Source organism: Dipodomys spectabilis, unplaced genomic scaffold (assembly GCF_019054845.1).
Source record: "Dipodomys spectabilis isolate Male_0828 unplaced genomic scaffold, ASM1905484v1 ptg000363l, whole genome shotgun sequence".
Classification (NCBI taxonomy): domain Eukaryota; kingdom Metazoa; phylum Chordata; class Mammalia; order Rodentia; family Heteromyidae; genus Dipodomys; species Dipodomys spectabilis.
Window position 1 is genome coordinate 1,987,875 of NW_024871040.1, and position 22,245 is coordinate 2,010,119.

At 40.2% G+C, this 22,245-nt stretch overlaps 1 protein-coding gene and 1 non-coding gene across 2 annotated transcripts in view; both read left to right on the forward strand.

Annotated features, from left to right (window-relative positions):
• Positions 1-22,245, forward strand: part of Mapk1 (mitogen-activated protein kinase 1) — a 90,764-nt gene that overhangs the window by 46,455 nt on the left and 22,064 nt on the right. The window contains exons 2-6 of the mRNA XM_042666135.1: positions 2,013-2,195; positions 3,958-4,147; positions 11,610-11,726; positions 17,274-17,388; positions 17,853-17,984. Coding sequence (XP_042522069.1) covers positions 2,013-2,195; positions 3,958-4,147; positions 11,610-11,726; positions 17,274-17,388; positions 17,853-17,984 — 737 coding nt within the window. The remainder of the gene's footprint in view (positions 1-2,012; positions 2,196-3,957; positions 4,148-11,609; positions 11,727-17,273; positions 17,389-17,852; positions 17,985-22,245) is intronic.
• Trnaa-ugc lies at positions 16,041-16,109 on the forward strand. The gene has a single exon. It is a non-coding gene; the product is annotated as a tRNA-Ala (tRNA).

The following is a 22,245-nucleotide window of genomic DNA, read 5'->3' on the forward strand; positions in this document are numbered from 1 at the left end:
ATCGAACCCACGGCCTCATGCATGCAAGGCAAGCGCTCTACCTCTTAGCCACCTTCCCAGCCCCAGTTTATGCTATTTTTGGTGAAAAGTGTGATCTTTTGTGATTAAGATAATGAAACTTTTTTATTTCCAAAAGTATTTATTTACATAATTATACCTGACTATCTGAAGATCATTTATTTGGCCCTTAATGCAGCAAGCCAAAGCAAAATAATGTTTTTAAGTAGCAATTCTTTAATTAAGGGAATGTATTTCATTTCAAAGAATTGAGGGACAATGAAATATGTTAATGTCATTATAAACTAATTGAAGCTAAATCAGAATCTTCTGGAGTATAGTCTTGGCATAGAGTCAGACAATCGAATCAGTAAATCTTTTTTAACTTTTTTTATTAAGATTTTTATTAGCAAACATTATTTGTACAAGGAGAGTTATTGTGACATTTCCCCATATACATACAATTTACCCCATCCACTTCACTCTTCCTTATCTCCCATCCTTCTTCTTAAAATAATTTTCATAGGTTTTATTGTTTTGTTTTCATATATGCGTATTTTTAAAGTACATCAACCATATTTATCCTCATTTACCCTCCCTTTCTCACTGATATCTACTCAGTGACCATCTGTTTTACTTTTCCGTCATATGTTTTTTAGTTTATATTATTCCAAAGGATTTCACCCTGTTGTATCTGTAGGTTGATAAATATTATTATAGAAGCACAGACTATCTAGCAACAAAGTCTTTGATGCCTGTCAGTGTTATTTCATTGCTTTGGTCAATGGACAAGATGTTGAAGTTTATTAATAGGCTCACACCTGTAATCCTAGCTATTCAGGAGGCTGAGATCTGAGGATCATGGTTCAAAGCCAGGCCGGGCAGGAAAGTCCATGAAACTCTTATCTCCAATAAACCACTCGAAAACCACAAGTGGCACTGTGGCTCAGGCAGTAGTGTGCCTGCCTTGAGCTGAAGAACACAGGGACAGCGCCCAAGCCCAGAGTTCAAGCCCCACGACCGACCAAAAAACAAAAAAAAAAATGCTTCCACAGAAAAATTTTCAATAGTCTGTTGGTCAATAATAGTATAATAACCCAAGGTTTAAATTCATCATAAAATTGTAGATACAATTTCTTTTTTCATGCTGCTTAGAATTAGATTGTCAGACCTCAAAGAAAACTTAGAAAGAACTGGGCCCTATACGAAGACAGTGAAGTTATTTTTGGAAACTTCTTTAGGTATTGCTATAAAACTATCGCAACATCATGGTTCAGTTCATTGAGAACAGCAAAATAATCATATCATTTTGTACAAAGTTGAGAGCTGGAAATGTGAAGAGAGAAAATAAAATTGATAGAAGCAATAAATGCATCCTTTTGGTCTGCTTTTACTAGGAAGATCTAGTTGATAGTCATTTGAGTGTTTTTACTGAGCCAAAGAAATCTAACATTGACAGTTGTTTTAGAGGCAGAAATCATTGCTCTCAACAGAATACAGTTGCTGTTTAAGATAATGAAAAAAATGCTAGGGCATGGAAGTGTGGCGTAGTAGAGTGCTTGCCTAGCATTTGTGAAGCCCTTGGGTTCAATTCCTCAGTACCATATAAACAGAAAAGGCCAGAAGTGCTGCTGTGGATCCAGTGATAGAGTGCTAGCCTTGAGCAAAAGAAGCTCAGGGACAGTGCTTAGGCCCTGAGTTCAAGCCTCAGGACTGGCAAAAAAAAAAAAAAAGCTATTTTTGTGTATCTGGTATAAATCCATTCTGGATTTGTCAAAATGGGCATCCGCCTAATTGTCAGGGCAGGGCCCCTTCAGTTTGAAGTTCAGTACCTGCTATCTTGTGTCAGCTACTTTTCACCCTTTTTTGTAGATAACGTACCTGCTGCTTTCACAGAAAGAAGTATTTACACACTGTAAATTTTTAATATTTTACCAATTTGTATACTTTCTGCCAAGATATTCTATGAGCTATTTTTAATGCTATCTCCCTCTTTCTCTCCATTTTTCTTTCAGCTCTGCTTATGATAACCTCAACAAAGTTCGAGTAGCTATCAAGAAAATCAGCCCTTTTGAGCACCAGACCTACTGCCAGAGAACCCTGAGGGAGATAAAAATCTTACTGCGCTTCAGACATGAGAACATCATTGGAATCAATGATATTATTCGAGCACCAACCATCGAGCAAATGAAAGATGTGTATCCCTTTTCTGGAAATTAGTTCCATTAGTTCCATATAGCTTTGAAATTTCCTTGACTTATCAAAGTAAAGGAAAAGTATATGAAGTATATTTGAGATTATAACTGCTTGCCACTTAAAGTAGCACTGAAATTTTTTTCTGATTCATTTTATTAGTTTTTAGTAAATAAATTTAGTATCTTTTAGGTAAGTCCAATATTTTCTCTGTATCTGTAAACATTTTCTTTCCAAAATGTGTTGTCCCTTCAACCAATTTGTTATAATGAAAGGGAAAGCAGAGAGTACTTGAATAAAGTAGGGTGCCTTAGATATACGTATTGTCTAGTCAGAACCATCCAGATGTTAGATACTGTCATAACTCTTCTTTAATGTTGCACTGGGCCAAAATTATGTGAGTAATTGGCCAGCATTAAAAACCTAGACAAGGAGGTCTAGAAAATGGTGTTTGTTAAAGATAAAGGAGGCTTTGAACATAGTGAAGAGGGTCTGTCAAAGAGAGCAAGTTGTCCTTTAGGCTAACACAGAATTCACATACCAGTTTGTCCAATTTGTAATCCATCCCTTAGGGGAACAGCAGCTCACTATCTGTAGGCATCCCTTTGCATTTTTAAACAGCTCTCTGGTAATAAGTTATAGTGATATTTTAAGTGAAATTCCTCCTAACTGCTACCACCTGTTGGTCTTGGTTTACCTTCCCCATAAAAAGAAGCCTCAAACTGGGTACCTGTGCCTGTGCTTGTGGCTAATGGATGTAATCCTAGCTACTCATGAGGCTGAGATTTGAGGATTGTGATTCAAAGCCAGACCAGTCAGGAAAGTTTCATGACACCCTTATTTCCAATTAACCATCAAAAAGCCAGAAGTAGAGCTGTGGCTCAAGTGGTCGAGCACTAGCCTGAGAAAAAAAAAAAGCTCAGGAATAGCTAGTACCCAGGCCCTAAGTTCAGACCCCAGGATGGGCAGGAGCAGCAGCAACAACAACAACATAAGCCTCTTAGACAACAGGTGTGTAAGTCCTGTGTCTTGTGCCAAATCTTACCTTGCACGTATCTGTAGGACACAGTACATCACCTTTATTAACAATTAAAAAATTTAAGAAATGTAAAAATATCACTAATGAAATATCATAGTGAAATTAAAAACAAAAGACTTCTGTTCAGTGTTAGATGCTTAGATACATGGTGAGGCAAGAAAGCAGGAAGAACACAAACCAGTACAGACAACGTCTTAGCATGATTTTTTTCTTGTTCTTACTTTCATAGGACTTTAACAGTAATCAAAGAGTCATGAAAATAGACTAAAGGTTGGGTTTGTAGCAGAGTGTTTCTAGGCCTGTATTACCAAAAGCTTTATGGTTGGTTACTAAGGAGACAGTTGTGACATTATAGATTGGACCAAAGAGATAAGGGAACATATAACCTTGCCAGTTACCACCCACCCTAAGATTTGGAGAAGATTTATTAATGGTGAACGGCTTAGAGAACAAGGAAGTCAAGATTTACCCTGCCAATATTTCTGTCTCAAATCTTAGTCTATCCTCATAAGCAACCACATCAAGCAGATACGATGACTGTTGTTTTAAAGGACCTAAACAATGAATTAACTACTTTAGATTCCTTCCATTTACTTTTTCAGTTTGTTTTCCTTAAAGGCCTCATGGTACATATAATAACTGGCCATTTGGAGAGGGTGAATTGTGTCTGTAAAACTTGGCTAACCATGATCAGTTAGTTCGTATTTTACCTTAACTTTTCCAAACAGATATATAGTACAAGACCTCATGGAAACAGATCTTTACAAGCTCTTGAAGACACAACACCTCAGCAATGACCACATCTGCTATTTTCTTTACCAGATTCTTAGAGGGTTAAAATACATCCATTCAGCTAATGTTCTGCACCGTGACCTCAAGCCTTCCAATCTGCTGCTCAATACCACCTGTGATCTCAAGGTCAGCCAGATTATTTAATTCTCATGGTATAGTATATTGAGGGGGAAAAAACAATATACTGAGACACAGTTATTTTATCATTATTCATATTTTAAATTATACCACAAACATGTGTGTCTTTGCTTTTCATGCTCATGTGTCATTACTAGGACTTGAACTCAGGGCACTTCCCCTTAGCTTTTTCACTCAAGGATAGCACTCTACCACTTAAGCCACAGCTCTACTTCTGGATTTTTGATGGTTAATTGGAGAAAAGAGTCTCACAGTCTTTCCTGTCCAGGCTGGCTTTGAACTGTAATCCTCAGGTGTCAGCTTCCTGAGTAGCTAGGAATACGGACTTGAGCCATTGGCACCTGGCTATGAAAATATTTTTATGGCAGAAATGCAAATACAGAATGCTAATTCTTTTTTCCCTTCTGTGCCATTCTTCCTCTCCTAGTTATGTGCACACTTTCATATTTTATATGAACAGATAGGTCATATGCATCTGTATGCAATAAGTGTTTTTTGGTGGTACTGGGGCCTGCTAGGCAGATATTCTGCTAGAGACACACCCCCAGCCCAAGTATAAGTCTCTTCTTTAATTGGTGATCATTTTCCTTCAATAAGTTTTATACAAGAGACTCAGAAAGCAACCACTCTGCCTTTAATTCCTAATAAGGAATTTCCTAAGGAAGAAATTCAGATCTTTTACAGTCCTTAGAGTTTTCCTAAAGAGGTATAGCATCTGTTTTTATTTTAACAGATGGCACAGCTGAATAAGAAGGAAGATCTATAGATATCTTAGCTACAATGAAAAGATGTAGATTCAGACTAATAAAAAATTCACATCAATTCAAGACCAAAAAGTAGAAAGACATGCAAGACTCCGTTTCAGTCAGTGGCTGGGTGCTGTAGCATGCACCCTTGTTATCTCAGGCCAAGGTGGAAGCACAGTGTCAGGCTGCAGTGACCAACACCTGGCATCTAAAGAAGCACACATAGGCAGATTATACTTCAGCCCAACTCTGGGAAAGAGACCCTCTCTGGAAAATTATCAATGCAAAAAGAGGCTGGTTGAGTGGTTCAAGTGGTAGAGTGCCTGTTTAGCATGCATGATGCCTTGAGTTTAAACCCCAGTATTATCAAAGGGAAAAATACGTAAATATATAGGAATAATTGTTTTTTAAAAAAATTTTCAATCCAATAGACATTGATTGTGTGAGGTTCTGTTAGGTATACTATGCCAGGAAGATGAGTATATACCCCTCAAATAAAAAAACTGACAGATGAGAAATCTGATAAGACAGTAGATTATTGTACTAGTATGTGCTATAATTGAAATGCAGGAGAGAATGCTATAAAAATGCAAAGGAGACAAGTGACCCAGTTGTGACTACTACTGTGAGAGGCAACAGGAAGAAGATAACATCTAAGTATGAAACAAGGACTCATTCACAAAACACTGTGTCCTCCTCTTATCCCAGCTTTGGATAAATCTTAGAGAATCATTGACATTAGCTTGAAAGGTTGGTTGAAAGTAAGGTCATGGACAGCCATCTATCAGTCTAAAGTTGGATCAGTTTGTTGTGTGAAAACGAGATTTCACTATGTAGCTCAGACTGGACTCAAATTTGTGTGAAAACAAGATTTCACTATGTAGCTCAGACTGGACTCAAACTTATCTCCTTGCCTCAGCCTCCTGAAAACTGTGATTATAGATGTGTACCTCATAGTATAGCCCTGTTTGAGCCTCAGCTTCTCTTGATCTTTCTCTTCAACCACATGATGGCCAGTTTTACTTCTATGTTTTAGATGCACGTAGAAAGTATACATCATTCACATGGTTATAAATTGGAAAGCATCTCATTCTTAAAGTGATTATGGGATGTCACTGAGGTTTGACACAGCAAGTATATCCAAACCGGTCAGGATGTAGTGGCAGTTTAATGCATATGTAATATAATGCTTACAAGACTGCCAATAGAGAAAATGTCTTTTCCACTCAAGTGATGGAATTATTGATGTTTTGGATCCTCTGAACTTTGTGGTGACCAAGATGACTCTCAGGTCCTTGTGCCTAGAAAAGCTAGCAGGTAGACTACTTAGGTTATTTAGGTCCTTTTTGAATTTTTTTTTTTCCAGTCCTGGGGCTTGAACTCAGGGCCTGGGCACTGTCCCTGAGGTTCTTTTGCTCAAGGCTAACACCCTACCACTTCAGCCACAATGCCACTTCTGGCTTTTTCCATTTATGTGGTACTGAGGAATTGAACCCAGGGCTTCATGCATGCTAGGTAAGTGCACTCTACCACTAAGCCACATTCCTAGCCCCCCTTTTGAATTTTTAAGTAAGCAGTTCTGTTATTTTCTGTTGGCCTCCTGTAACAAAGTATTTACTACTCTTGACCACTCAGAATATAAGCTTATTCCAAGTGAGTCAAACCTTCAACTTTTAATTTTTGTATCAAAGCCAACAATAATAAACTTATTTTAATATTTTTACTTATTTTAAGCATTTGCATCCATAATCTGACTTGTTGAAGTGAGACTCCTTCATATAACTACTCTAAATAAACTTTTTTTTTGCTTTTTATATTTTGATATATGATGCCCTGAGACCTCAGGTCCCTTCTGGGATTCTCGATTATAGACTTTCTCTTTATTTCTCCAGGCTACAGAAACATGTAAGGATTATAAGCCCTATTTGGAACTTCATCTGGCATTTTTTAAAATGGAACTGCCAGAGAAATGCCTATACTAGTTTGTTACTGTTTGCTAGCCTAACTGCAAAAATGTTCATACGAGTCATTGTAGCCATATGATTCCATGTGTGCCTGTGAAAGAGAGTACAAGAAACAAATCTTTAAGGTTTCCTTTGTTTTATAAAAATTCCCACGTACAGGATCAAGAAAGTAGCCAGATAGGGAAGTGCTAAATTTAATAAATTGTTTTATGTAATACCATACAAAAGATGTAGAATTTCTCATTTTTGTAGGATTTATTTTCAGCATCCTTGCTTTTTTATTTTGTAGCTTTAGCATTTTATTTGTTATTTCTACGTAAACATTAATCTTTGGTATTGTAGTGTTCAGAAAACTGTGGAGTGGGGAGGGGGTGATGACATGGTGCTGCTAGTCCTGTGCCTTTTTAGTGTAGGTATACCATTGATAAAAGTTTCTCTTATACCTTTCCACTGTGACAAATATTGGTAGGGAAAAGATAAAACATTTTCTCTGTCTTTGCAATAGGAAATCTACTAGTATCTGTGCATCAGGGTAGTAAGCAAATAGCTCCAGTTGATGACCCACAGCCCTTCTAGAAAAAAATACCAGCTAATAAAAATAAAGGAATAATAAAATTAGAAAACCACCATTTTGCAACCCCCAGTGAAACTATTGATTTATCCAACAGCATTTTGCTCCGATTCCAATCCTCTAGATATGCTTCCACTCCCTCTTCTACCAAACCCACTCTTCACCTCACACCTACACCACATCCTAATCTTGAGCCCTCTTCTATTTTTTTTTTTAATTTAATTTAATTTGTGAACATACTGTACAGAGGAGTTACAGTTACATGGGCAGGATAATGCGTACATTTCTTACCAAGCATTGCAGCCTCCTCCTTTGTTTACCCTTCACATCCCTTTCCCCCCTCCCCCCCTAATCCCAATCCTTCTCCCCCCCCCCCCCCCCCACGTTGTAAAGCTCGTTTTGGACATGACAATTTGTACTTCTTATTGTTGCAACAGGTCCACCTGTATCCTTAAACAACTGGTTTTTCCCCATCTCCTCCACAAGTTATACTGACATCAAATATAGTGAAAGCAGGGGTTATACTGTGGGGGAGGGACATACAAAGCAACAAAGAGATAATCTTATAAATGTGTTAGAAACACATGCATGAAAGAAAAAAAACATTAAAATACACATCTAAGGGTTCATTTTCCTGACATCACATTATCTGACCTTTTCCGCTTGACTCATACATATACTAGATATTACAAATAAGGGAAACCATGGGACCTATGTTTCTTTGGGCCTGGCTTACTTCACTTGATATAATTTTTTCCAAGTTTTTCCATTTCCTAACAAATGGGGCAATGTCATTCTTTCTGATGGAGGCATAGAGTTCCATTGTGTATATATACCACATTTTCTTGATCCATTCATCTACTGAGGGGCATCTGGGTTGGTTCCATATCTTAGCTATGGTAAATAATTTGAGCCCTCTTTTAACTACTTGTATGCTATATTCTCCATCAGCCCACTGTCTCCAACCCCATGGCAACTTACATTGAATGACCTGCTAATGCTTTTCAGATTGAGTTTCTCTCAGAGGGAAAACAACAAGGAAGAATAACTACACATTTAGGGGCTTTTAGGGAGATTGGTTTTGTTTTGTTTTGGCAGTGTTGGAGTTTGAACTTACGGCCTTGTGCTTACCAGGCAAGTACTAACCACTTGAGGGGAGAGTTCTAGAGCAAATAGCATCAAAAGTGATAATAAGGCCCTTGCAGTTGGCATTACCAGTGTGTACTACAACCCCCAGCTTATTTTTTAAATAGACTCTCACTAACCTTTTTGCCCAGGCTTGTCTCAAGCCAGTATCCTCCCATTTCCTCCATTTAACTGAGATTGCAAGCATGCAACACCCCACTTATTCTCCTTCCCCCTCTCTCAGAGCTGTGTATCCAAGTCTGAACCTCTACAGTCTTTTTTCCCCCCTCTCTGCAGTCTTTTTTAACGCCCAGAACCAAGAGCAATAACAGAACTGTCCTTATATTCTGAGGCTTCGTCTGGTTTTGTTTCACTGACCAAGCATAATATTTTTATTCCTATTGTGTGAGTTAGGATGTGACATAAGATATCATTCCTATAACAAAAAGCAAAGCTCTGGTTGAACATGAATTCTACAATGAAATGTTAGCCCTGAAAAAGAGAGAAATAATAAATCATACCTATTTGAAAAGTTCAAGCCATACAGCATTGGAGTGGGTGGGGCTCAGAGCACCCCCCTTCAGTCATCAAAAAAAATTGATCATTCATAGCTTATCTTATTGAATTCAGTTGCCAGTGAGCCTTCTATGTTGGAAATGCTTCCAGCAGTTACTTCCATAAAAATTAGTAGAAAGCACTATAAAGAAACAAATAGAAGCTGAGAGCCGGTGATTCACGCCTATAATCCTAGCTACTTAGGATGCTGAGATCTGAGGATTGAGGTTCAAAGCCTTCAAAGCCAGCTCGGGCAGTGGCGCTATGGCTCAAGTGGTAGAGTGCTAGTCTTGTGCTGAAGATCTGAGGGACAGTGCCCAGGCCCAGAGTTCAAGCCCAATGACTGACAAAAACAAATAGGGACTGGGAAGGTGGCTCAGTGGTAGAGTGTTTGCCTTGCTTGCATGAGGCCCTGGGTTTGATTCTTCAGCACCACATAAGCAGAAAATGTTGGGGCTGGGAAGGTGGCTCAGTGGTAGAGCGCTTGCCTTGCATGCCTGAGGCCCTGGGTTCGATTCCTCAGCACCACATAAGCAAAAAGAAAAAAGCCAGAAGTGGTACTGTGGCTCAAGTGGTAGAGCGCTAGCCTTGAGCTGAAGAGCTCAGGGACAGTGCCCAAGCCGAGAATTCAGACCCCACTGTCAACAAAAAAAGGAGGAGGAGGGGGAGAGAGAGGAAGAAGAAGACGAGGAAGAGGAGGAGGAGGAAACAAATAGGATATAAATACATTGAAAGGCTCAGATCAGTCAATTGTAAATTCAACTGTGTTCCTCCACAAAAGCTATGAACTATTCCTTGTAATGTCATTGGCAAGCAAGCCATCTCTGAAAGGAGCAGTGCAGGTTTGTAGTGGTTATTCACATTGCGAGTAGAGTGGCTAGAGTTGGCAGTCAGAGCTACAGAGGAAGGCAGGATTCCCTCACTGTTCTATCTTGTGAGAGTGGACATGGAAAGCAGCCTACGGGAGAGCCACTGGAGAAGCAGATGTGCTGTTGAACACACTCCTATCCCCTCTGTTCTGTGCCAGTATTGGTGCTTGAATTCAACCTCACACTCTCCCCTGGCCTTTAATGTCTAAGAGAAGGACATTCTGCAGCATAAATGTGCAACTTTTTGGATGCTGTAGTCAAAGTAAATGAGAGCGTCTGTAGGATCAAAGGTAGAGATTAAGTCTAGGTAGATTCCAAGTCCTATAAATACCTTTTAGATTTGTCCTTTACTGTCCCTGATTTTAGGGCCTTAGTTTAGACCCTTGTTTCTTAGCCTACTTAATTCTATCAAGCTTCCAGATTAGTCCATGTCTTTTAGTCTATCTTCTAGGAGAATAGTTACTCTGGCCCATTATAGTTAACGTATCTTTCTCTTGAGTTGGTTTCCTAGGGGCCTAAGAGCTAAAAGATTCTGAATTTGTGTGGAACTAGATTATAGCTGCATGTTATATAACTAGCTATTTTATAAAATAGCCTTCTTGAATAGCACTACAGTATTGGGAGAGCAAGATGAGGAATGCTTAGGAGGTACTTCTGTAAGTCTGAACAAACTGAGAAGCTGGATATTTTAAAACCAGAAAATGGTACATCTTCAGTATATGAAGATTTGACTACATAAAATGGGAGGGAAGTGAGAAGGTTCTAAAAATGTCACTTTCTTGGACTAAATGGGAGAACTATCAAGAAGTGGAATCTGAGAAATAGAAGTCCAGTGCAAATTCCAATAGCTAATCCTAGCAGCAATGATCCTGTGAGCACCAGTGAGATGGGGCTGAGATGGGGTCTGGATGGCTTTGCTGAATTTACCCAGAACAATTTTTGTCAAGTAAGCTATATGTAGTTACAACTAAACAGTTAAGAAAATGTGAGAGAAATCTTTCCTCTTTTAAGTTGTCTCCTAGTTGTTTCTCTTGATTATACTTTTTATTAAATTTATTATCTTTAAATAGTGTGCAAAGCAGTCTCAGTTCTGCGTGTCAATTTATGAGTACAGTGCTTGTCATCCCTTCCTTGTCATTCTCTCCCACATCTTATTCCAACCCCACTCATCAAGTTAAGTTGTATCTGTGTGCGTGTGCGTGGTGTGTATATGTGTATGCGTGTATGCATACTACCCCCACTGTTCCTTTCCCACTAAAACCACAGCTCCACTTATTATTAGAGATAAGACTCTACAGACTTTCCTGTCCAGACTGGCTTTGAACTACAATCCCCTTCTATCTCAGCCTCCTGAGTAGCTAGGATTACAGGGGTGAGCCACTAATTCCCAGCAAGTTGTATTGTTTTAAAAAATCCTTTCAGCCTCTTTGTTAGTCTTTGGCATATCAATCATCACTGACTTTCAGGTTGTTGAAAAGATTAAATAATAATGCTTTTATACCTCACATAGTAGTGGCAGCAACTGCTTGTTATCATTATTACTTATGTTTTCTTTTACTTTTATGATATTCTGATATCAAGCTGGGTAGATTCTCAGTTGTCTGCTTTTTTCTCCCTTAGATCTGTGACTTTGGCCTGGCCCGTGTTGCAGATCCAGATCATGATCACACAGGCTTCCTGACAGAGTATGTAGCCACACGTTGGTACAGGGCTCCAGAAATTATGTTGAATTCCAAGGTAAGGACGAAGTTAACATAAAAAAGAAAACCAGAAAGCAAGAAAACTTTGAAATATATAGCTGTAAACCTCATCTGTAAGCTTCAGCTTAGGTTTAGGCTTGGCCCATCTGGCCAGAGTCAAGGTACTATCTAATCTTGTTCATCATTGAACTTTTGGACCATTCTTACTACCTCAGCTAGAGTCGAGAGGAAGTAATCATTTATGGTAATACCATAAATGGTCTGTCTCCTGTGTCTCCTTTTTTTTTTTTTTTTTTTGGTCGGTTTGGGGCTTGAACTCCAGGCTTGGGCACTGTCCGTGCACTCTTCAGCTCAAGGCGAGCGCTCTACTGCTAGAGGCACAGCACCACTTCTGGTTTTCTAGTAGTTTATTGGAGATAAGAATCTCATGGAGTTTCCTGCCCATGTTGACTTTGAACCGAGATCCTCAGATCTCAGATCTCAGCCTCCTGAGTAGCTAGGATTACAGCGTGAGCCACTGGCGCCCCGGCACAGCAATTATTTTTTATATACATGTTTTTAGTTAAGCAAAATCACATTAAAAGATATTTCTGCCTGGCTCCATGGCTCACACTTGTAATCCTAGCTACTTAGGAGGCTGAGATCTTAAAGTCGTAATTCAAAGCCATCCAGGACAAGAAAATTTGAGACTCTTCTCTCCAGTTAGCCACCAAGAAACTAAAAGAGGAGCTATTGCTCAAGTGGTAGAGCACCAGTCTTGAGTGAAAAAGTTAAGGGACCAGGCCCAGATCATGCTTCAAGTCCCAGTGAAGAAAGGAGACTGGGACTAAGCAAAAGGCCTTAATAATAGAGAATATTCTTTAGTTTAAAAATGTGTTTTGGGGGGTGGGGGGGTATGGGAAGGGAAAACAAAGGAGGAGGCAACAAAGCTTGATAAGAAATGTACTCATTATCTTGCCTATGTAATTGCAACCCCTCTGAACGGTATCTTCACAATAAAAAAAAAAAATGAAAAAAAAGTTTTTTGAGTTGGTATGTTCAGGTAAGTCTGTCTTACTCTCCTTCGATGACTGGTGCTTGATTCCCCTTGACTGTGTCCACATTTGATTTGTTTTGGCTTATATTTAATATCTTTGTGAGATTTGAATGTGCACTGTTTTACTTTGATTATGTTCACATCTGGTTTGCTTTCCATTTTAAGATTAATTCCATGAACATTGTGTGGGTTTTGGCCATATAAGCCATGTGTTAGTTGTATTCAGGGTGGTAGGGCTTTGTGACTGGAGTTCCTCTGCTGCATGCCTGTGTTCTATAAAGATCCCGAATTTTGGGTTGGTAAGGTGGCTCAGTGGTAGAGTGCTTGCCTTGTATGCATGAAGCCCTGGGTTCGATTTCTCAGCACCATATAAGCAGAAAAAGCCAGAAGTGGTGCTGTGGCTCAAGTGGTAGAGCGCTAGCCTTGAGCTGAAGAGCTGAGAGACAGCGCCCAGGCCCAGAGTTCAGGCCCCACGACCAAAAAAAAAAAAAAATTCCAAACTTGGCCTATTAAGTAGTGGCTTCTCTGTTCTCAAGATTGGATTTACCATACAACATCAGTACTAGCATTAGGGGAAAAAATACACTATAAAGAAGGACTTTTTACAGTAAATATTTCAAAAAATGCTGTGTAGATTCTCTTACATAACTGTGTTGCAAAAAATCCCACATAGCAAGTGTCTTTTTTTCTTTTCTTTTCTTTTTTTTTGCCAGTCCTGGGGCTTGAACTCAGGGCCTGGGCACTGTCCCTCAGCTTTTTGCTCAAGGCTACTACTCTATGACTTGAGCCACAGTGCCAGTTCTGGCTTTTTTTTGTGTATGTGGTATTGAAGAATTGAATCTAGGGCTTCATGCATGCTAGGCAAGCACTCTACCACTGAGCCACATTCCCAGCTATGCAGATTTTTTTCTCTAATGGGCTACATGATAGCCGTTCTAAACAGAGTGTTGGCATGCAAAAGTAGAGTCTGTTGAGCCTTTTGTCCTGATGGCCCTTGACTTTGAGTCTTCATTATAACTTGAAATGTGCCCATTGCCTTTATTCTCTCATCATCCCCTTAGTGAGGTAGTTCTGCATTTTTTTCAGGTGCCCAACTTTCCTTCTACATGAGAATTACTGTGGTAAAACTTAGTATAAATTCATTTTTCATTTGTAGTACCTCTAGCCTGAGAATGTTACTTCTAGTAATGTATTCACTTTTTTTCTTTTTCTGAGTCAGTCTCATTATATTATGTATCCTAGGCTAACCTCTAACTTTTGTTTTTGGTGCCAGTACTTGGTTAATGAACTCAAGTCAAGTCCTCATATTGTAATTTGGCTTTTCCTTATAGCTAGCTCTCTATCACTCATACCATGCCTCTAGTTCCTACTTTTTCATGGGTAATTGGAGGTAAGAGTCTGGAGGATTTGTCTGCTTTGGTTGGCTTCAGTCTTCAAATTGCAGAATCTTGAGTATCTGGGATTGTTCCCATGAGCCACCAGTACTCGGCTAGCCTTGGACTGTCAATCTTCCTAGATTTCCCTCCCTCATACTAGGATTAAGGCATGTATGACCATAGTAGGCGATTGTTTATTTACTTACTTACTTAATACTGGGATTTGAACTCTGGGCCTCCGGCTTGGTAGGCAGGTACTCTCTTTTCTTTTTTATTGACTTAGAACAATTTTTTTTTTTTTTGGGTCCGGTCGTGGGGCCTGAACTCTGGGCCTGGGCACTGTCCCTCAGCTCTTCAGCTCAAGGCTAGCACTCTACCACTTGAGCCACAGCGCCACTTCCGGCTTTTTTTTTTCTTATGTGGTGCTAAGGAATCGAACCCAGGGCCTTGAGCATGCAAGGCAGGTGCTCTACCACTGAGCCACCTTCCCAGCCCTAGAACATTTTTTAAAAAATAGAAAAATTTAAAAATACAATGAATGCCTATATACCCTTTATCTTTGATCCACCAGCTGTTAACATACTGCCATTTTGTCCCTCCTTCTTTCTCCTTTTTCTCTCCTCTTTAAAAAAAATCGTCTGACATTTAACTCCTTGAACATCTAGAACATTAATACTCCTAAAGAGGGCATGTTTTCTTCCCTACAGCCATGGCATCTTAGCATTCCTGAGATGATAAGCATTAGTTTGGTACCTTTTTTTGAGAACAGAATTCCCTTCAGTTTTGTATCATCCATTTTTGGCATTAATACCACAATGATAGCACATTGCTTGTTTTCAGATATACACATACACACACACACGATTTATTTTAGTAAAACAGCATTTAAGTAGAGGAAAATGGAAAAGAGAGAAATATTTCCTGCCCGCCATGCAGGAAATGTTAAAACTCTTTTCAGAGTCTTTTACCTTTGTACTGTAATGGGTAATCTTATTTATCTTTTAGGTAATATGGCATCCTCCAGATCCACCATCAAATTATTAGTAGTTTCTGGACTCGTAATTATTTCATGGGGAAATAGTTTGTACGTTATCTTCATTAAACTTTCACTTCTCCTGCCATCCACTGGTGATTTTTACACATCTATCATTTTTCTATATTTTAGTTTACTCTTGAGTATTTATTTGGTGATTTATAACCACTTACTATTATGTAGGTTTGTTCCAGATTTGGTCTAGCAGAGCCATTTTTTACATTTTCCTCTAGTATTAGCACTTCTTGTTTTTTGCTTTTTGTTTTTTGTTTTTGTCAGTCATGAGGCTTGAACTCTGGGCCTTGGAGCTGCCCCTCAGCTCTTCAGCTCAAGGCGAGCACTCTACCACTTGAGCCACAGTGCCACTTCCAGTTTTCTAGTGGTTTATTAGAGATAAGAGTCTCATGGACTTTCCTGCCCAGGCTGGCTTTGAACCATGATCCTCAGATCTCAGCCTCCTGAGTAGCTAGGATTACAGGTGAGAGCCACCAGCACCCACCTTCAGATTTTTCTCTCTGGTATTTTCTATATTTCTCCTTCCATTTATCACTATATTTAATATCTTCCATAAAATGTAGCTTCTGTTCCTTGGAGAGAGCCTTTTTTCATTGAATTCTTACATGACTTTAACAGACTTCCTTTTTTTTTTTTTTTTTTAATTTTTTTTTGGGGGAGTTGGGTCATGGGGCCTGAACTCTGGGCCTGGGCGCTGTCCCTCAGCTCTTCAGCTCAAGGCTAGCGCTCTACCACTTGAGCCACAGTGCCACTTCCGGCTTTTTTCTTTTTGCTTATGTGGTGCTGAGGAATCAAATCCAGGGCCTCAGACATGCAAGGCAAGTGCTCTACCACTGAGCCACCTTCCCAACCCAACAGACTTCCTTTAAAAGAATATTTTACCTGGGGCTGGGGAGGTGGCTCAGTGGTAGAGCGCTTGCCTTGCATGCATGAGGCCCTGGGTTCGATTCCCCAGCACCACATAAGCAAAAAGAAAAAAGCCGGAAGTGGCGCTGTGGCTCAAGTGGTAGAGCGCTAGCCTTGAGCTAAAAGAGCTGAGGGACAGCGCCCAGGCCCAGAGTTCAGGCCCCACGACCGGACCCAAAAAAAAAAAAAAAAAAAGAATATTTTACCTGAAAAATAAATAGAAAATGATGAGAATATTGGTGTTACTTTTTTGTAGAGGTCAAAGTTTTTCAGCCTGCTTTGTTTAGAAATTATTTATAAGATGGGGCTGGGAGGTGATTCAGTGGTAGAGTGCTTGCCTTGCATGCATGAGGCCCTGGGTTCGGTTCCTCAGCACCACATAAACAGAAAAGGTGAGAAGTGTCGCTGTGGCTCAAGCGGTAGAGTGCTCGCCTTGAGCTGAAGAGCTGAGGGACAGTGCTCAGGCCCAGAGTTAAGGTCCACGACAGGCAAAAAAAAAGAAAAAAGAAATTATTTATAAGATGAATATGCTATCCTGAAAGTATAGTAATGTCTCCTCTTTTGAACTGACTTATGTTTCCAAAAGTGACTAAATGGGTTTTTAATGTCCTGAAGCATGTAATAATTCTAAATCTCCCCCTACTTTGTTTTCAAAAAAGACTGAAGTACACTTCAGAGGTCCGTGTGCGTGTGCGTGCGTGCGTGCGTGCGTGCGTGCATGCGTGTGTGTGTGTATACACGTACATATGCATGCATGCCCTGCTACCAGGGCTTGAACTCTGTGCCTTATGCTCTTGCTTGGCTATTTCTGCTCAAGGCTGGTACTCTACCACTTGAGCTCCAGAGCTCTACTTCTGGCTTTTTGCTGATTAATTAGAATAAAGAATCTCAAGAATTTGTCTAGCTGGACTGGTTTAGAACCTCAATCCTCAGATCTCAGCTTCCTGAGTAGGATTTCAGCTGTGAGCCACCAGTTCCTGGCTAGAAAACCTAATTAAATTGAAAGTTAATCAGCATTTGAAATGTGAAATAAAATTAATCATGGTTAAGTATAAGAAAGCCAAATAATTATTTTTCTTTTTATTGTTTTCATGTATTTGTGACATTTTGAAAAAGCTCCAACTTGTATCAGCAATATGCATCTCATGGAACAAGATCTCCTTGTTTGGCATATCCATAGATAATCATTATCTGCCCTTTTTCCCCTTTCTGCTGCAGGGCTATACCAAGTCCATTGATATTTGGTCTGTGGGATGTATCCTGGCAGAGATGCTGTCCAATAGGCCCATTTTCCCAGGAAAGCATTATCTTGACCAACTGAACCATATTCTGGGTAAGGTTCCTGAGAGTCACATCATTAAATGACTCAGGAGTTTTAATAATTCTAATCTGTAATAGAGTTAAATTTCTGATCTTTTAAAAAAATTAAAAATAAAACCTTTATGTAAAAATTTCTTGGGAAGGGGGCTGGAAAGGTGGCTCATGGGTTGAGTGCTTGCCTTGCATGCATGAGACCCTGCTGCGTTTGATTCCTCAGCACCACATAAGCAGAAAAAAACAGAAGTGGTGCTGTGGCTCAAGTGGTAGAGCGCTAGCCTTGAACTGAAGAGCTCAGGGACAGCACCCAGGCCCCGAGTTCAAGCCCCACAACTGACCAAAAAAAAAAAAAAAGGAAAGGTAAGCATTAGGTGATGGTAAGAAGACATTAAGGACCAAAGTTCATTCTGTCTCAAATTGATAGGATATGTTTGTTTGCCTTGGTCTTGATATTTAGCAGCTAATTACTTTATTTAATAGGTATTCTTGGATCCCCATCACAGGAAGACCTGAATTGTATAATAAATTTAAAGGCTAGAAACTATTTGCTCTCTCTTCCACACAAAAATAAAGTACCATGGAATAGGCTGTTCCCAAATGCTGACTCCAAAGGTAAGTCTTAGCTCATTATTGTTTCTTAGACTTAGCTTCATATTTGTTGTGTTTGTTAAATTGTTAGGTCACTGTTTGTAGTAAAGAGAGCTTAATTTTTTTGGTTGGTTGTAGAGCTGCAACTCTGGGCCTAGGCGCTTTCTCTGAGCTTTTCGGCTCAAGGCAAACGGTCTACAAGTTGAGCCACTTCCAGTGTTCTGGTGGGTTTTTTAATTGGAGAAAAGAATGTCACAGATTTTCCTGCCTGGGCTGGCTTTGAACTGCAATCCTCAGATCTCGGCCTCCTGAGTAGCTAGGATTACATGCATGAGCCACCAGCACCCAGCTTACTCTTTTCTTTTCACTCCATCCTCCAGTGCTGGAGCTGTAACCCAATGCCTAACTTTATAATAGGCATGCACTCCATACTGAGATACCATCAGCCTCTCTTTGATTCTTAATTTGAGAGCAATATCTTCTATATGGTGAAGAAGTCTGGAGAAAGTTCTAGTTTTCCCACTTTTTTGTTTATTTGTATTATTTCAATTTCTAGTCACATTTTTAAGCCTACAAAACAAATTAGAGGTTGACTATTTCTTATATGAAATGCTTAAGATCAGAAATGTCTGGAATTATTAATTTTCTTACATTTTGGAATATTTAATAAAGAGGTAACTTAGAGAAAGGACCAACATCTAAATACAAAATTAATTTGTTTCATAAATATATAACCTGTTGGTAATTTTATACAATATTTTTAGTGAGCCTGTTTTGAATGTGAGTCATTACAGTAGATCATTCAGGTGTGTGGGATTTTCTACATTTTGAATTGTGTCAGTATTCAAAAAGTTTTATATTTTAGGGCATTTTGGATCAGATATCTCAATCTTAAATTCTAAGTCAGATTTTTTTTTTTTTTTTTTGGGTCGGTCACGGGGCTTGAACTCTGGGCCTGTCTGTCCCTCAGCTCTTCAGCTCAATGCTAGCACTCTACCACTGAATGGTTTTTATTGGAGATAAGAGTCTCATGGAAGGGACTGGGAAGGTGGCTTAGTGGTAGATCGCTTGCCTTGCATGCATGAGGCCCTGGGTTTGATTCCTCAGCACCACATAAGCAAAAAGAAAAAAAACCGGAAGTGGCGCTGTGGTTCAAGTGGTAGACCACTAGCCTTGAGCTGAAGAGCTGAGGGACAGCACCCAGGCCCAGAGTTCAGGCCCCACGACCGGACCCTACTCCCTCCCCCCCCCAAAAAAAAAAGAGTCTCATGGATTTTCCTGCCCCGACTGGCTTTGAACTGTGATCCTCAGATCTCAGCCTCCCTGAGTACCTAGGATTATAGGCTTGAGCCACCAGCATCCGGCTCCAAATCAGATTTATAAAGAATAGTTTACATGAAGTCTGTCCATCTTATTTTAGGGGTTATGGTGAGGTGTGCCATTCCTGGGGCTTGAACTCAGGACCTAGGTGCTGTCCCTGAGCTGTTGTGCTCAAGGCTAGTGCTTTCCTACTTGGGCCACAGCTCCACTTCTGGCTTAATTGGCTTCAAGCCATGATCTTAAGATCTTAGCCTCCTGAGTAGCTAGGATTACAGACATGATTCGTCAACATTTGGCTAAAGTGGGTTTCTTTGTTTTAACAAGGTGTACTGTATATACCCCCATAACGCATGGAATATTTCTATAATCACTGAAAAGGATCTGCTCCCTATAGGCAGTCCCCTGGTCCTGGTAGCAAGTGATGTGCTTTCTTTGTTTTGTTGTTGGTCATGGGGCTTAAACGCAGGTCCTAGGCACTTTCCCTAACTTTTTTCCTCAAGTCTAGCATTCTACCACTTTGAGCCACAGCTCAGCTCTACTTCCAGTTTTTTGAGTGGTTAATTGGAGATAAGAGTCTCCAGGGACTTTTTTTTTTTTTTTTTTGTCGGTCGTGGGGCTTGAACTCTGGGCCTGGGCGCTGTCCCTCAGCTCTTCAGCTCAAGGCGAGTGCTCTACCACTTGAGCTACAGCGCCACTTCCGGTTTTCTGGTGGTTTACTGGAGATAGGAGTCTCACAGTCTCTCCTGCCCAGGCTGGCTTTGAATCGCGATCCTCAGATCTCAGCCTCCTGAGTAGCTAGGATTACAGGCATGAGCCATCAGCGCCTGGCGTCCAGGGACTTTTCTAAACAGGCTGACTTCAACCATAATCTTCAAATTTCAGCCTTCTGAGTGAGTACCAAGGATTACAGGGATGAGCCACCAATACTTGACTGAATGAGGTGATTTTATTTCTATCCCTATAGCTTTGCCTTTTCCAGAATGTCATACTAATGTGATCGTGGAATATATTGCCTTCTATGTTCATATTCTTTCATTTATCATAATTCACTTGAGATTTATAAAAAGGTCACTGCTTATATCCATCTCTTTACCAGCAAGTGCTGGAACAATTAGATAACCTGTATACAAAAGGAGAAAAAAAGTAATAATAAAAGGTAGCAGGGTGCTGGTGGCTCACACCTGTGATCCTAGCTACTCAGGAGGCTGAGATCTGAGGATTGTGGTTCAAAGCCAGTCCAGGCAGGAAAGTCTATGAGACTCTTTTCTCCAGTTAACCACCACAAAACCAGAAATGGAGCTGTGTTTCATAGTAGTAGAGCACTAGCTTTGAGGAGAAAAGCTCAAGGACAGTAGCCAGGCCTTGAATTTAAGCAACATGACTGACAAAAATAAAATAAAATTGAATGAATGGTAATAAACCAGGCACTGGCAGCTATTTCTAATAAATCCTAACTGAGATCAGAGGATCACAGTTTGAAGCCATCCCAACCAGGACAGTTTATGAGACTTGATCTCCAGTTAGCCACCAAAAATTTGGAAGTCATAGGGCACTGACCTTGAGCAAAAAGGCTTGGAGACAGCTCCCTGGCCCCAAGTTCAAGCCCTAGGACTGGCACAAATAATAATAATAATAATAACTAAGATTTTATCCTTTGTAAATAAATAATTATCTTTCTATTGTTTGGATTTGTGTGTGTGTGTGTGTGTGCGCGTGTGCGTGCACGTGCGAGTGCGCGCACGCACGCACACGCGCAGCATTAGGGTTTTGAACTTCTGGACCTTATGGTTGCTAGGCTCCACTTTTGGAGCCATGTCCCACAGTCTGCTTTTCTTTTTTGTATGTGTTGGTACTGGGGCTTGAACTCATGATGTGGATGCTATCCCTGAGCGACCTTCTTTCTGCTCAAGGCTAGTGATCTACCACTTGAGCAGAACATTACTTCTCACTTTTTCAGTGGTATTTTATTGAAGATAGAGTCTCATAGACTTTCCTGCCTGGGCTGGCTTTAAGTTACTAATCTCAGATCTTAGCCTCTTGAGTAGCTAGTATTACAGGCATGAGTCACTGATACCTGGTATGTTTTTATTTATCAGATAAGGTCTAGCACTTTTGCACAGAGCTAGCCTCTGACCAGATTACAGGTATAGATCATCACACCTGGCTTCATTTCTATTACTATTTAATATGTATTGAATATTTATGAGAAACACCCCCGTCCCCAACAGGATCTTTGTATGTATCTTGGCTGATGTTAAACTCACTATTCTTCCTGCCTAAGCCTTCTGAATGTTGAGATATAGGCCTGTGCCACCATGCCAACTTTGGGCAGCTGCTTAAAACAAAACACAAACAGGCACTGGTGGGTGGCTCATACCTGTAATCCTAGCTACTCAAGAGGCTGAGATCTGAGTATCACGGTTCAAAGCCAGACATGGCAGGCAAAGCCAGACTGGACAGGAAAGTCCATAGGACTCTTTATCTGCAATTAACCACCAGAAGACCAGAAGTAGAGCTGTTGCTCGCAGTGGTAGAACACTAACCTTGAGCAAAAATGAGCTCAGAGATAGCTCCCAAGCACTGAGTTTAAGCCCCTCAAATGACAAAAAAAAACCAAAAAACAAAAAAACCCTTGGGGCTGGGAAGGTGGCTCAGTGGTAGAGTGCTTGCCTTGCATGCATGAGAGCCCTGGGTTCCATTCCTCAGCACCACATAAGCAGAAAAGGCTGGAAGTGGCGCTGTGGCTCAAGTGGTAATGCACTGGCCTAGAGCTGAAGAGCTGAGGGACAGGGCCCAGGCCCAGAATTCAGGCCACACTACCCAAAAAACAAAAAACTTCTATATTATTGTAAAACCATGGTAGATGAGATAATTCCTCCCTCCCCCACTCCAAGTTGTCCATGTTCTAATCCCCATTAGATTAGCTGGATTATCTGGAGGACCCAATGTAAACAAGAGTATTTAC